A 16,541-nucleotide genomic window follows, 5' to 3' on the forward strand; every position below is an offset into this window, starting at 1 on the left:
ATCGAACCTTCTAGCGAAGGCACGGAAGAGTCTTTCCCCCTGGCTGAGATGAAGAAGGGGTCTTACAGCCCCTACTTCATCGAACCCAAGAAGGGTGGTGGGTTGAGGGCAATCCTAGATTTGCAAGTACTGAATCGGGCCCTGCCCAAGCTCCGTTCAAGATGCTCACGGTCAGACACCTAGATTGGTTCGCAGTGATAGACCTGAAGGGGTTAAGGGAAGTAGGCATTCACATACTCAACTACCTCAACAAATGGCTGATTTTAGATCAGTCTTGGGAGTTCGTATGTGAATACAGGGACCTGGTCCTTCAGCACCTAGCCCAATTGGGACTTCGGGTCAACTGGCAAAAGAGCAAGCTCTCCCCTGTGCAGAACATCACTTTTCTCTGTGTGGAGTTGGACTCGGTCGCCATGATAACACGCCTTTCCCAAGACCATGCTCAGTCAACTGCTTGAAGTTGTTCAAGCGCAAGACAGTGGTTCCGCTGAAGCATTTTCAGAGGCTCCTGGGGCATATGGCACCCTCAGCCACAGTCACGCCACTGGGGTTGATGCATATGAGACTGCTACAGCATTGTCTTCAGATTTGAGTCTAGAGATGGGCATAGCATCGCGGCACACATCACGTGGCCATCACAACAATCTGTTGCTATCTATTCAGCCTTTGGTCGGACCTTGCGTTTCTATGGCTGGGGGTTCCCGTAAAACAAGTGTCCAGGCATGCACAACAGATGCCTCCAGGATAGGTTGGGGGATCATGTGCAACGGGCGTGCAGTTTTGGAGTCCTGGACAGGGCCCCACCTGCACTGGCACATCAACTGCCTAGAGTTGTTGGCTCTGCTATTGGCCTTGAGGAGGCTTCGGCCATTTATTCGGGGCAAGCGTGTGTTGGTCTGGAAGGACAACACAGCGACAGTGGCGTATATTAATCTCCATGGCGGAATTCGCTCTTGTCGCATGTCACAACTCACCCACCATCTCAGTCACCGTGGGCAACATCCTGGGTAACCTCAATCATGCAGCCGATGCTCACAACAGGTCTTGCACCATGGAGAATGGAGACTCCATCCCAAGGCGGTCCAGCTGATGTGGAGTTGATTTGGCGAGGCACAGGTAGACCTTTTCACCTCCCAGGAATCCTCCCAATGCTCTTTGTGGAATTCCCTGCCCAAGGTTTCAACAACTTGGAAAACACATGCTTTGCTCTGCCTCTCTCTCGCACTCTCTGGGGATTTTGCTCTTCCATTCCTTTTTTAAAAGGAGAAAGGAGAGAGAACCAAAGGGAGAGATGGGGGGAAAACGAAGGGAGAGAGACACACACACATATGCACTGGCACTAATACAGCCTCAGGCGTAACAAGGGCATACAGCCGCCTAGTAGAGGGGGCTCTGGCCTGAGTGATGGTATCTATCACCGCTGGTGATAGGCCTCTGGATTCGTCTTTGTCCCCTCCAAGGACCAGACACAGAGGTCTGGGTGCAGGTGCAAGATTGTGCCCTCCCCCTGAGAAAGAAGGTCCTTCCTCAGGAGAATTCGCCAGGGAGGGCCCGACACCATGAGTGTGAGCTCTGAGAACCAAGTCTGTTTGGGCCAATAGGGCCTACCTGATCTTGCACAGACTCACTGGGGGAAACGTATATATATGTATAGACCCCGGGCAGATGTGCACTAGTGTATCTGTGATTGAGGCTCCCAAGGACAACGCCCCTCAGTGTCGGTTCGACACCACGTCTTAGTTCCCTCCATCAGGGAACAAGGATTACCATACGTAAGTAAGGAGTTAAACCTGTATGAAAACAGCCCCCATGTCCAAATATGTGTAGCCTACTTTTCTACTACCATGTAAAAGAAATACTTTGAAAATAAATTATTATGGATGAGGTAAATTGCAATTCTGTTCGGTGGTGCTAGCGGTGCAGAAATTACAACTATTAAGACATAAGATTTTAATACAGGTTAAATTTTGTTTACTTGATTTTTATTCTTTCAAAGAAGTTTACTCTTCTACCTTTATAAAAATATATTCGTGTGTGGCTGCTGACTGGGCATGTGATAATTTACCATGCCTTTAATTTGTCAAAACATGTTTTTGCCTCAGAACTGGTTCAAATGGCACTGTTTCATAAAATACAGCTTGCATTATTTATTAATTAGCTCTTAAAATATTTAGAAAAGCACTTATGAATGTGACTGCAAACATACATCAGTTGAAAAACAATTTAATTAACAGCCTAGCAACAGCCAGAGGACAGTGGATGTTTAAAAAATATATACACAAATGTATTTTATTTGTCAGAATGCACTATAGATTTCCACCACAGTGTCATTTCATGATAAACATTAACATCTCTAGCTTAATGAAATAGCCTGAATATGATATACATCATATATACAGCATGATATTGCAGTTTTATGATTTGGTGACAAAAAGGACAACGTTTAACAGTCTAGCGATAGCTCTTAATGTAATTCAACATAAAATCAGACTAACATTAGATAATAACAGGGACTTCTGATGATTATTCTAATGAATATCTCAGTACACATGTTTCATATTAGATGTTGTTACTTATGATGGACCTGGGTATCTTAATAACTTTTTTTTTCATGGCCTTACTGAAATGTTTTCAAGTTACAGTTACACAATGTTACATTATATATTGCCTTGCAGACTTCTAATGTAACATTTAGACCTAAAGTGAACATAATGTTTTTCTGCCTTAAAGCTCAGATCTGTTTCACGTACACAAGTCATTTACTCATAAAAGAAAAACAGTTGTTATTATCGTTCAGCATTTCACATTATGCAAGTCATCTTGGGAGAGGATGGCTGTATACAGAGGGTAACATGTCCAGTGAGGTAATCTGATGTCTTGCATGCTGTTCTCCCAGGATTTTCCTTATGAATGGCTCTGATGTAAATAACAGCTTCTCTTCATCATAAGAACATTATCATTCCAGTTCACCATTTAAAAATGAATATGTTGGTTACCGCTTTAATCGAACATTCAGCTTATAAATAGTAATAGAGTTTCCTCACATTTTAGCAGTGTATTGTTATCCAGTGTGTGTCTACCATGAATAGAAACTTGAAATAGAAACTTGAAGAGAAAAGGGAAAAAAAAAAAAAAAAAAAAGGTTTTCCAAACTTGTGACTTTTTTTCTTCTGTTGAACACAATAACAAATTAGATTTTATATATACAAGTCATACTGGCCACCATTTTTGAAGCTTGAAATCTCCATTCATCATTCATTGTTACTGCACGGAGACAAGCAAATAACACATCTTTTGTGTTCTACAGAAGAATGAAAGTCAGCAGGTTTGGAACAACATGATGTTGAGTACATAATGAATGAATATAAATTTTAAGGAGAATTATCCCTTTATAACGCAGCTAACAAAAATATGTTCTAAGAACGTTTTGCTAACATTCCCTTTATTTCTGAATGTTCTCTGAACGTTCAAAACGCCCAATTTTAAATGTTTAAAAGCATGAACATTAAGGAAATGTTCCACTTTGCAAACATTATAGGAACGTTACTTTTGAATGTTACTAAACATTCTGAATCAAGTAGTAACATTAAAAAAAATGTTAAATGTTTAAAATGACGAAAGTCTAAAACGTTTCAGAAAAAAAGTTCCATAATCAATGTATCGATAATATTTTGAGAACATTATTAAAGACCATTACTTTTTAACAAACATTCTGTTAACATTAGAGGAGAACCTTGCCAGAACGTTAGCCAAAGTTCTAAGAACATTCCCTGTTAGCTGGGAAGAATCTCAGTCCCATGCAATAAGCATGATATACAATAAATACCTGTAATATGTTATTACCATGTTAATTTAATACTTATTTCCCTGACTTGAACAAGAGTCGCATATACTCATTTTGGAGCACTCTCAACATTGACCCCATGTCCATTAACCCAAGGACCTCCATTCCACAACAAAGAACCTATACAATGGAATCAGGTACCAAAGGACCCCCACATACTGATAATCAATACTCTTCTCTACACACAAAAGGAATAAATAAGCTTGGTAAAATCATAGACCGTTCAATATGAAAGTTAGGCACTATTGATACCAATGAAACATTTTCCCATCAAAAAGAAAAAAGTTAATAAATACAGGGAGTCTTTGTGCAACCTTGTGCATTGAGGTCCATGTTGATTGTTGGACTGAGAGGTGTATTGCTTTTGAATGTATATATCAGAGTTTCCTGGTTCTTGATTGAGTCACCAATGACTGAAGGTCCACAAAATGTAAGAGGGGCGAGAGGGAGTGGCGTTTAATATCCCGCAGGATAGCCGCCTTTCCTGGGGTCAGATTCAGCACAGAGTTTGTCCCCTTGTCGCACGATGGCCTGCACTACTGCTCCTGGCGTCCTCAGCAGCTCTGTTACATGATTCTTCTGAGCCAAGCCATCAAGAACACTCTGTAGCATGTCACACAGGCCTTACAGGATTAATGAACTGTTTTATCATGACTTCAGTTAAGAAAGTTCAGTGGTCAAATGCAGGAACCCACCTGTTCGAAGTCTTGTTCCACAACTGTCATGTTGGGGTTGAGTTGGTTGTGGACTCTGGGCTCTGTAACCGCTTTCTTCAGATCGTAGTTAAAGAACAGCGAGTTCAGGATCACCTGGTAGGAGTGAAATAGGAGAGGTCAAAAGGCATGTTTGGATATATATAGCAAACCATATTTGATTGTCAATAATTATAAAAAGATAGAAATTACGATTCATGGTCACTAAGGGGCGCCAAAATGTTTGAAGTGGGCAGAGCCACTTTTACTAAAATGACTATAACTCGTGAACGGAATGAGATATTTTCACCAAACTCGGCAAACATATGTAAGAGCTCATTCTATGGTCGTGTAACATGGAAAAAATGAAAAATATGTACATTAACTACTCAACCCAAAGTCTGATTGACTTGAAAATTGTCCATGGTGTCAAGAGGATATTCATGTATCTCGAAAAAAGTGGCCCGCGACGGCCAATGGAATTTAAGCAGATATCAGACAAGGTTAATGGAAGCCGATCTGAACAAAACTCGCTGGGCCTGTTTGACTCACCGTCCTAGAGGCCTATGTGAAATTTGAAAGAAATTGGTCACCGGGGGGCGCCTTCGCTTTTTTCACATGCGCAAAGGATTGTATATTACGCTATTTTTCGCACACGCCCACGATATTCATACCACATGGTAGAACTCCTCATTCTGAACAATTTTGCCTCTAGGACCACTGCTGTCCATCGAATCGTTCGTTAAATATTGATTATTTCAAAAACCAATTTTGGTGAACTAGTCCAAGTTTTTTGGCTCAATGTTAATAACTTGAAAAAAGTTATTTTTTTAACCATATATTTTCTATGGTAAAATGTCTGTATTGGCTGTAAATGGTCTTTTCTGTCTATGATCGAGATGGTTACAGGCTTGATAAATAAAACATTATACCTTTTTATGCATGTGCTTAAAGGCCTTAAAGCGCTTGAACCCCGATAATTGCTTCTCACATCTATATTTATATTGGCTTTTATTGTGCACTTTAGACACTGTATGTAAGGGATTTTCAAAACTGGTACTGTCTTCTTTATCTGACACATTCATTTCAAGTCTGGAAATCTTTACTAATGAGTTGATCATGTGTGTTCCATTTGGAAGACATTTAAAGCCAGAGTTGGGAAACACTGCTGCATGTTGGGCATATATATATATATATATATATATATATATATATATATAGATAGATAGATAGATAGATATAAATATACAGATACAAAATGTTTTGGTGTTTGTGGTTACCAGAGCAGTTGCTGTGGTGATTTTCGTCCCACCTGAGGCCCCAACCACCATTTTGACTCTGTTGTGTTTGTCAAATATTATCGTGGGGGACATCGATGAAAGTGGTCTTTTACCTAGTCAAATGACAAAAATAGTTTGTTAATAAATGTATTCAACTGATTTTTTACCAATGTGTCTATAGAAATATAAAAGGGTATTATTTGTCATTTAATTTAGGCTGTAAAACTCAATACACCTGGCTGAATAAAGTTGTTGGGTGAAGGGGGAACCCCAAAGCCATTGGTAATGTAAGGAGAGCTGAAATCATCCATCTCGTCATTAAAGATAATCCCAGTTGACCGTGACATCACCTTAGAGCCAAAACTGTGAGAAAACAATAAAGATCAAGATAATAAGATCAAAATGAAGAAAACAAAAATACAGCATTTCCCCCTGAGGTCCACTTATAATGTATTTTGGCACCAAACACAATCATAATTTTATTTCTCTGGGATCCAACCTAACATATGACAGCAGACTCCATAAATATTGTTAGAGAAACAAATAAAGTGAGAAACACAGGTCTAGTGCAGTTTTTCTCTTACTAAAGGTTGATGGTGCTGGTGGCCGCCACTGCGCTCCCATCCTCTGCGATGACTGACAGGTGAGCCGTGCCGTGGTCATCGGGTACAAAGTACTCGGGATCATAGTAGGTGTCTGGGTGAGTGGTGTCATCTGTGATTTTACTCCTGATGTTGTCTGCAAAGTAGTCTGAGGTCATGTTTTGGATGAGCTGGTAAAGGAGATAATTGAAAAGAGATTTACAAGAGGCCATTGAACTCTCGGGTGCATGAAATCGGAACAGTTAAAGGCCTTGGGAAAATATCGTCAGACAATATTATAAAGGACTCTTTAAAACACTTCACAGATCTTGAGAAAAATTGCATGAGATCAGGTTGCTTTAATACCCATAACTCTTCGCGCAAGGCACACACACACAAAAACTGATGTATGTACAATTAGTTTAACTCACGTCAGTAATGTTGAGGTAACGCGGGTCTCCCAGTTTACTCCTCTTGGCATAAGCAAAACGAAATGCCTCTACGATACGATGATATGTCAAAGTCTTTTTCTCTGCAGTGGACACACTACTGTCTGAGAAATTGAAACCTAGAAAACAAGAGTTGATGTGAATAATCACTGTAATACATAACCATAAGATCAAAACGCAAACATTTACTTTGCCTTACAAAATTTGGCAAGTCTTAGGGACCATCCACACACAATGCACTGTGCTTCTTTTCCACTGTTTTTCTATGTAAACATACACTAAATGGACATGTTTGACCATTGCGTTCATGAATATCACGGCATTCTAAAAATGCAGCTTTTCCAAACCTGTATGAATTTCTTTCTTCTGCTGAACACATAATAACATATTCTGAACAATGTCGGTAACCAAACAGTTGATGGACCCCATTGACTTCCATAGTTTTTTTTTTGTTCCTTATTATGGAAGTCAATGGGGTCCATCAACTGTTTGGTGACCAACATTCTTCAGAATATCTTCTTCAGCATTCAGCAGAAGAAAGAAATTCATACAGGTTTGGTACAACTTAAGGGTGAGAAAATGATGACAGAATTTTCATTTTTGGGTGAACTATCCCTTTAAGGTAAAAGAGGTTGATACATATAAAAATACATGTTTACATAGAATTGAAAACAATGGAAAAGCAGCGCAGTGGAATGCAAAAACACATCCTGTGTTAAAGTTACACAGCTCTCTGGAATACTTTGTAGTCAAGTAACAGTCATCTGATCACTATTGCAAAATAAACCCCTTCAGAGTGACACAAGATCGTATCCTGCTCACCTCGTTGACGTTTATTTTGCAGTAATGATCAGCTAAATGTATGTTCTTTCTTAATGCATAACTTGACGCTGTTTGCCCTCATGAATCAAGCTCTTTTGCGTAATCCTGGAATTACTCAATGAAGACTGTACTCTGACATAGCGTCTCTGAGTGAGTTAGTAAATGTCTGCGGTGATGGAGGATTATTACATAATCAGGTACTCAAGTCCTGCTCAGAGAACAACATGCCCTCTCATAGTTATCCATAACTCAGTCATCAATCAAACTTTTGAGCATGATCTCTAAACCCTTAAATATGTTGTAAAGAACAATTTGTTTATTCTACTGTCTATTTAAATGGTTAGTTCACCCAAAAATGAATATTATGTCATTTATTACTCACCCTCATGTCGTTCCACACCCATAAGACCTTCGTTAATCTTCAGAACACAAATTAAGATATTTTTGAGGAAATCCAATGGCTCAGTGAGGCCTCTATTACCAGCAAGATAATTAACACTTTCAGATGCCCAGAAAGGTACTAAAAAAATTACTGATTTCAGTAAACAAGGCTTCATTACGCAATAAGTGTTTCGAAATTTCATTAGTTCACGTGACTTTGGCAGTTTGATACGCGCTCCGAACCACTGATTCGAAACAAAAGATTCGTAAAGCTTCGAAGCTTCCTGAGGCAGTGTTTTGAAATTGCCTATCACTAGATATTGTTGAAAAGTTGTTATTTTGGGGATTTTTGGCGCACAAAAAGTATTCTCGGCACTTTATAATATTAAGGTTGCACCACTGTAGTCACATGAACTGTTTTAAATATGTCTTTAGTAGCTTTCTGAGCATCTGAAAGTGTTAATTATCTTGCTGTCAATGGAGGCCTCACTGAGCCATCGGAATTCATCAAAAATATCTTAATTTGTGTTCTGAAGATGAACGAAGGTTTTACGGGTGTGAAACAACATGAGGGTGAGTAATTAATAACAGAATTTTCATTTTTGATAGTAGATGCCATATGTCTATCTATCTATCTATCTATTAGGGTGTGACGAGATCTCGTGTCACGAGATCTCGCGAGACTAAACTGTGACGAGATTTCTCGTCGAGGCGAAAAGTAGTCTCGTGATGTTGCCATGACAGAGTGTTAGGATGATTAGGAAAGAATATGCCACCGCTATGTTTACATTACGCCTCCACTATCGTTTTGCTTTGTATTTAAGTAAAAAACATTTAATTCAGTTGGATAACGGTCGCCGCCGCTCCATATTTACAGAGTTACGCACGATCGTGAAAGTGAAAGTGAAAGTAAACGCGAGCGCTCATTCAAACGCGGTTTCAATACACCGCATTTGAAAGCGGCTCCCTGATGAATACAGATATCTCTCAATATGAAAGCTATTTTAGGCTGGGCAGTGTAGTTGTAACCAGCTCTTAGCTCTGTATCAAAGAAAAATTTGGTCCTATTTGCACTTTGAATATTGACAGAGTGCGATTATGGTTGCACTTATTGTAAAGTGTTGCCATAAAAATGAATAACAGTTTTCTCTTAATCTTATTAAGCACAAACAATAAGGTTTCATTTGTTAACATTAGTTAATGCACTGTGAACTATCATGAACTAACAATGAATGACTATTTTTATCAACTAACATAAAGATTAATAAATACTGTAGCAAATATATTGCTCATTGTTAGTTGATGTTGGTTAATACATTAAAGTTAATAAATGAGACCTTATTGTAAAGTGTTAATTTTTATTTATACTGTTTTTATTTCTATGATCAGTTTGTGAAAAGGAGTTCAGTTAGGAGGTCAAAAGTTGTAGAAGCTCATAAATCATGTACAGTAAGGTCTGAAGAGACTGAAATCATACAGAAGAGAAGTCAGTCAGTTGAGTTAGTGGCAAAACCTTTTACAGTGCTTGAATATTGTCTTTTACTGCATATGATAATTCATACTCAGAAAGTAGAACTGAAATGGCATTGATTACAAAGACTCACCATCTACTATGTTAAGAATCAGAGCGAGCACAGGTCCACTGGATGGAGCATCAGGAACATTAATGGTGTACTCCCCCATATTTAACTTTAAAGGAGTCTCATTTAACACTGGCTTATATTCCCTTAGGTCCTCAAGTGTTATAATTCCTCCTGTAGTGACAGATTGATTTGCATCAATTGATTTGCATAAAATTAGGTCAGATGACCTTCAAGGCATGATAAATAGAGTTAAACAAAGAAGTGACCTGCAGCCTGGATGTCATCCACTATATTCTGGGCCATAGATCCGTTGTAAAAAACATCCGGCCCTTCTTCAGCTATCTTCTCATAGGTGTCAGCAAGTTTGAGATATCTAATAATATCATTTTCCTTCAGGAGGTTTTTGTTTGAGTCACAAAACACTTCACTGGAACAATGAGAGAAGACAAGATCAATTTGATTTAATTAAATCAGTAGAGGCAGTATTTAGAGTGTGGTGAGTTAGATTAGTTATTTGTCTGAGATCTGTGGAATTAGTAATGTATGATGCAGTATGATGCAATCGCAAATTACACAACGGTAGACCATGGTACACTTGGTCCTTAACACGGAGTCATTTTCAGTTATGAAAAGTGGATTTTCTCACAGATTGTCCTGTTTCTGTATTGTGGGAAAAAGATAAATCCTTACCACAACGTCACGTCACTCAGAATTGACTCTTTATTTTTTGCAATGGCATTGGCCAAGGCCCTGCCAATTGGAAAACCATTGCGTGCCAATTCTATACTGGGCTGAAACAGTTCCCTCCATGGCAGTCTCCCATGTCTTTTGTGTGCCATCTCGTAACCACGGATTTCTCCTGGTATGGCGATGGACAACCCTCCTGTCATTCAAACAAGACACAATACAGTGTTTTCATCAGTCAAGGGCCAAAATTACAATAAGGTCAATGACATGATACTCATTTTCTGTCCTATCTGTTAATTTATTCAAAAAATACTTTAATCTAATTAATGCAATTCAAAAAGAATCTTTAAAAGAACAGAATTCTTGAAAGAAATTAATATTTTATTCAGAAAGGATTTGATACATTGATCAAAATTGACAGTAAAGACATTTTACAGCCTTGATGAGTATGAGACCTTTTTCCTAAACTTTTTATCCATATTGTAGTTTGGCATAAATTTGTGTTAATAATAAATTATTTTGAAAAAAAAAAAGAAAAAAAAAAAAAGCTTTAGTGCTTTTTAATATTTGAAAAACTTTCATCCACCAAATCAATGTCATGATGTGACCAAGATACAGAAAAAAAAGGAAATTATGACAGAGAGGAAATCTATACCTTACTGACTGTGTCAAGGTCAATAGGCCTCTTAATAATTTGGCCTATAGGACAGGGTAAAGCTAGTTCACAGGCAGATTTACTCTGCTGTTCATTATAATCAGTGTTGGGTGTTGCGCATCAAAAGTAATGTGAGTTATGTAATCAGATTACTTTTTTCAAGTAACTAGTAAAATAACACATTAAAGGATTAGTTCACTTTCAAATGAAAATTAGCCCAAGCTTTACTCACCCTCAAGCCATCCTAGGTGTATATGACTTTCTTCTTTCTGATGAACACAATCTGAGATATTTTAATAAATATCCTGACGCATCTGAGCTTTATAATGGCAGTGAGCGATACCAGTGAGTCGAAGAAAGTGCTTCCATCCACATCCGTCCACCATAAACGTGTATTCCACATGGCTCCGACGGGTAAATAAAGGCCTTCTGAAGTGAAGTGACACGTTTGTGAAAAAAAAAAAAATCTATATTTAACAAGTTATGAAGTAAAATATCTAATTTCCGCCAGACCGCCTTCCGTATTCAATGTATGAAAAAAAGTGTAAATCTCTTGCAGTTCAAAAAGCATTCGATACGTAATTTTCCTTTTCTATTCAACTTACGAAAAAAGTGTAACTGACGCAACGCCAGTTTACACTTTCTTCGTAAGTTGAATACGGAAGGCGTTCTGGTGGAAATTAGATATTTTACTTCATAACTTGTTAAATTTAGATGTTTTTTTACACAAACGCATCACTTCAGAAGGCCTTTATTAACCCCCCGGGAGCCGTGTGAAGTATGCTTATGACCGATGGATGTGGATGGAAGCACTTTCTTCAGCTCATACTAATGAACCCTGTTCAATGCCATTATAAAGCAATATAAAGGACATTTATTAAAATATCTCAGATTGTGTTTATCAGAAAAAAGAAAGTCATATACACCTAGGATGGCTTGAGGGTGAGTAAAGCCTGGGATAATTTTCATTTGAAAGTGAACTTAATTGCTTGTTCTCCTGCTTCATTTCACTTTTGGTGTGAAAGTGCCTTTACAATTGCCAAAAATAGAACCAAACCCAGTCCAGGTGAGAAAAAGTAATGCAAAAGTAACACAATGCATTACTTTCCATAAAAAAGTAACTAAGTAGTGCAATTAGTTACTTTTTTAGTGAGTAACACATTACTTTTAAAAATAGTTTTGCCCAACACTGATTATATGGAGGCTGGACTTGGTGATACATTATGGTGATTTGAACGGTAATGTACCTTTCCGTGACAGCTGGGTGTTATTGCCAAACATGTCCTCTGAAGCGTTCATTGGGGCAGTTTCTCTGGCATCAATTGTCTCCACCTTTCCTGCAGACAAAAACATGGAATTGATTTATTTCATTGTCAAGACTGTGTCATTTTGAGTGTTGTTTGTCAAGACTATAAATGACTAAAAACTTAAGGCTTGTGTGTCACCATCAATTGTTGTTTATTCTGGTTAGCTTCACCAAATGAGGTAGTGGTTATTCACGTCATTTGCTGATGTGTACTCCCAAGTAAGATTGACGCAAGATTTGTGGTCACTATGATGCTGAGTCAATCCTGTGCCCTTTTTCTAGGCACTTGACCCCGGGTTGCTCTAGGGGCATGTCACTTCAATTAATGTACTGTTAGTCACTTTGCATGACAAGTATCGGCTGAATGGCAAATATCCTCTGTGTCATATTCAACTCCTAAAGCAATGTCCATCAGTACCAGGCTTACTAGAAAAGAATGTCAATTTTGTGGAATCCATACACTGTAAAAGTGATTTTTCAAAGTTGTAAATAAAACAAAGATTATTGGAGTATGTTTTACATTTAAGGCAACTCAAAGGTCATGGGTTCGATCCCTAGGAAAGTATTTGCTTGAAGGCATAAATGTCAGTGTTTTACCTGTCAATGCATTGTATATGGTGAAATACAGGCCCCCTCCAATGCCCATGCTGTGTGAGTTAAACAGCCCGACACACAACAGAGCAGCAATAGAAGCATCAACCGCTGATCCATTGCGCTTTAAGATGTCCCTGCAAACATAAAGAAAGCTGGGTGTGTACGTGATGTTCAATGACATGCAAGCAAACTTTTGCCTCTGGATCGTTGGACTCTTACCTCCCAATCTCAGAGCACTTCCCGGCATCTGCTGCTACAGCTGCTTTTGAGTAGAAATGGTTCGAAGATACAGTGAGCCTCTTATTTCCGATCCCCAAATACACACCCATGAAAAAACCCACTGCAGCCACAAGCAGGACCACCAGCCCAGCAACAAGAGACTTCTTGACCATTTTCCTGAATAGATACAGAATGTGAATACACACAGCAAAATTTCCAGAGTTAAATCAACTCTGCTCAGAGTACATATGGTCCCTCTCTAAATAGTGTTAAAATAACACTGAAGCAATTAAAAAAACTGAAACAATTAATTAAGTGATGTGCATTAGTGATGAACACCTGCTGTTAACAAGCAGAATCACTGAAGAAAAGAGAAAAACAAGAACTACAACTGACTTCAGTCACAACCTAAGCAACAATTGCTTAATTATCTCAATAACTTTAACTCTGCTTCAGTGTTATTTTAACACTATTTAGAGAGGGACCATATGTACTCTGAGCAGAGCTGATTTTACTGTGCAGGAATTCTGCAATAGACACATTTGAGGGTGTAATTGATGACATTTATGAGATGAGATGAGATCACTCATTATACACAATACAAATATCTTTATTTTGTAGACTGACATGTGCTTATCACCACCACTTCATTATCCTCAGTTGATCAGTGAACTGTATTCATAGAAACAATGAGTTTCAATATACAGCAGTATATAGGCATGCACATTTTTGTGATCATAGTGAACATTTCCCCCCCAAAAAATAAGCATACAAGTTACATCACCTTTTCAACATGTGCTGTTCATGAATGGAAGCACGGGTGTAAACCTTTGGTAATGTTTTAGGAGAAACGGATAACAATGAAATGTCACCCTGCTCAAGGGACCTGTTGAATAAACCCTTTACAGTTACACATTCACCATCATCATCAACATCATCATCATCATCAACAATTTTACAGCTGTTCTGTATGCTCATAATTCATAATGGCACTCCATAAATTGTGCTCTGTATCAACCCTGTAATGAGCCCAACATGTGTTGAGTCCAGAGACTACATCCTTGTGTAAATCCAAGCCATACAACAGTCTCACAATATACAATCCCTGAGTTTTATTTACTGATTGTAGTCCACTATTATATGCATGTCGAAACAGATGTTGTGGAAGCTGACAACAATTAAAAAAAACATTCACAGTTCAATGATAGATAGATAGATAGATAGATAGATAGATAGATAGATAGATAGATAGATAGATAGATAGATAGATAGATAGATAGATAGATAGATAGATAGATAGATAGATAGATAGATAGATAGATAGATAGATAGATAGATAGATAGATAGATAGACATACCTCACAGATGATTTAGTCTGGTTAACCATAATCCAGAGACTGAATCCTTTTTCTTGTATAGATGTATCAAGACAAGAGTGAATAGGACTAGGGACATATATAATCTGTGCTAATTAAAATTTAACTCCAGAGGTTATAAATCAACCTTACATGGTGATTGGCTAAGACAGGATTATTTTTCAAAAAGTTCTGATGGAGTCATGGTAAAGACAGGTGTTACTCAAATGAAACCTCACCCTGTTTTTAAAAGCTTAGGAGCTCCAGCTACTGAAAACTACTGCAATGTTGTGATGACAATGCAATTACTCCACCCTTAATCTTGGCCATGTAAATTCCCCTGTACAAAAGGTCAAGTTCTTTCTTGCACTGAAGAACAAGATGCTTTTTTGATCATTCTGAAATCATGACAGATAACATGGACCATCGGGTTTTGTACAAACTGTCCGTGACAGCTTCAGAACAGGCTTCATTACAGCAAAACATCTCATACCACATTCTTAGACACTGTGAAATTTATTTTAATGTAGCCATTCATGTGGCGCTATCTAAGTATTTCAACATGTTCACTCAATTTTTTATGCTGATAATATAATTTGTAATGAAAATGGTCTATTAAATTAGAAAAGAACACACAGAAGCATTTTCACTGGTCATCTCAGATATCATTATTGAAGCTTATTTCTGTGAGTCAGCATTTCCTGTTACGTAAGATTTCAAAGAAATGTCTCTGATGCAGTATGTTGGCGTTGACTTGCAGCTAAATGAGTGACTTCACATGAGGGATTTTTGACATTGAAAATGTCATTTTTTATGTTTGTAAAGCTTCAGGGAACTTGATTCAGGAGGAATTGCTCCATTGAGGAATGCTAAAGATCATTTCAGGCCTTTGGCACTTTATACCAATGACAGAAAATTCTATGACCTTGTAACTGGCGTCAAAGAGCACACTTACGTAATGATGCCACTGTAAAAACAGTCAGTCAGCACTTTTCAGTGTAGGGCAAGATACTCGAAGCATCGTTAGACCTGTTCAAGAGACCTTTTGTCCCAAAGTCCTCAATTCACTAAGTGTGTGTCAGCAGGGACTGCAATTTGTCAGAGTTTGTCTTCAGCTCCTCCCATTACGTGTTGCACACTGTTGATTTATTAATATGCTTTGTCACTCAGCAGTCCCTTCACGCTATGAAACTTCAATTAATTGAAAAAATAGATAACGAGCGTGTCTTGTATGAGAGTCAACAGTTTCAGGGAGAGAGAGAGAAGTGAACTACTCACCTACTAGTAATTCACAGAATTGATTTGGAAGCAAGTTTGACAAACATATCATGACACATTATTTGATTGATTAATCCCATTAATGCTGATGCCTAACAATCATTCAAGTCAGTTTGAAACAATTTAAACAACTGCTAAGTACTGCATTTCAGCCTTTATTGAATTAATAAATGATATATGCTCTAAACGCCCTTTTAAATATGCTTAAAATCTCTCTTTCATTTTGAAATATGTACAGTCTTGTTTTAGTTATTTAAGGGGAGCGGTAACTTGGACAGCCAGATGTTTTGGAAATGAATATATATCTCAATATATATGTGTGTGTGTGTGTGTGTGTGTGTGTGTGTGTGATTTTTTTAAATAAAAGATCTAAAGGCTTTTTTGTTCATATTTACTAAGGGTATATGTGTATACACAGACGTGGACAAAATTGTTGGTACCCTTGGTAAATATGAACAAAAAAAATTGTGAAAATAAATGTGCATTGTTAATCCTTTAGATCTTTTATTTAAAAAAATTCACAAAAATCTAACATTTTCGTTGAAGTATAAGAATTTAAAATGGGGGGTAAATTTCATTATGAAATAAATGTTTTTCTATAATACACGTTGGACACGATTATTGGCACCCCTAGAAATTTTTATGAGTAAAATATCTCTGAAGTATTCCCATCCAAATTTACATTTTTTAGCACACCAGTGTGACTAGGAGCATGAAATTGTCCAGCCATGACTTCCTGTTCCACAGGAGTACAAACATGAAGAAACACAAAGGCCAAATTCCCGTAATCATTCATCACAATGAGAAAAAAACAA

The 16,541-nt window shown here is 37.8% G+C and overlaps 1 protein-coding gene across 2 annotated transcripts; it reads right to left on the minus strand.

Moving 5' to 3' along the window:
- Nucleotides 1-2,262: 2,262 nt before the first annotated feature.
- Nucleotides 2,263-14,744, minus strand: ggt1a (gamma-glutamyltransferase 1a). Of its 2 annotated transcripts, XM_048210882.1 has the most exons (14): nt 14,452-14,744; nt 13,878-13,979; nt 13,094-13,270; nt 12,878-13,008; nt 12,222-12,311; nt 10,323-10,515; nt 9,899-10,059; nt 9,654-9,803; nt 6,829-6,965; nt 6,401-6,588; nt 6,052-6,179; nt 5,817-5,929; nt 4,540-4,653; nt 2,263-4,447 (listed from the first exon to the last, which is right to left on the minus strand). In XM_048210882.1, exons 1-14 carry the CDS (start codon nt 14,478-14,480, stop codon nt 4,301-4,303), a joined length of 1,860 nt encoding a protein of 619 aa, XP_048066839.1. In that variant the 5' UTR covers nt 14,481-14,744; the 3' UTR covers nt 2,263-4,300. The 2 variants fall into 2 exon arrangements, with proteins under 2 accessions (XP_048066839.1, XP_048066840.1); XM_048210883.1 differs by lacking the exon at nt 13,878-13,979.
- Between the last annotated feature and the right edge of the window lie 1,797 nt (nt 14,745-16,541).

This window comes from Megalobrama amblycephala, linkage group LG12, assembly GCF_018812025.1.
Source record: "Megalobrama amblycephala isolate DHTTF-2021 linkage group LG12, ASM1881202v1, whole genome shotgun sequence".
NCBI classification, from domain to species: Eukaryota; Metazoa; Chordata; class Actinopteri; order Cypriniformes; family Xenocyprididae; genus Megalobrama; species Megalobrama amblycephala.

Excerpts from the sequence above, each read along its gene's own strand:
- ggt1a (XM_048210882.1), bottom strand. The coding sequence starts at position 14,480 with ATGGTTAACCAGACTAAATCATCTGTGAG. Across the intron at positions 10,516-12,221 it reads CACCCAGCTGTCACGGAAAG|GAGGGTTGTCCATCGCCATA; the intron begins GTACATTACCGT and ends TTTGAATGACAG. Across the intron at positions 9,804-9,898 it reads GGATGACATCCAGGCTGCAG|GAGGAATTATAACACTTGAG; the intron begins GTCACTTCTTTG and ends CTGTCACTACAG.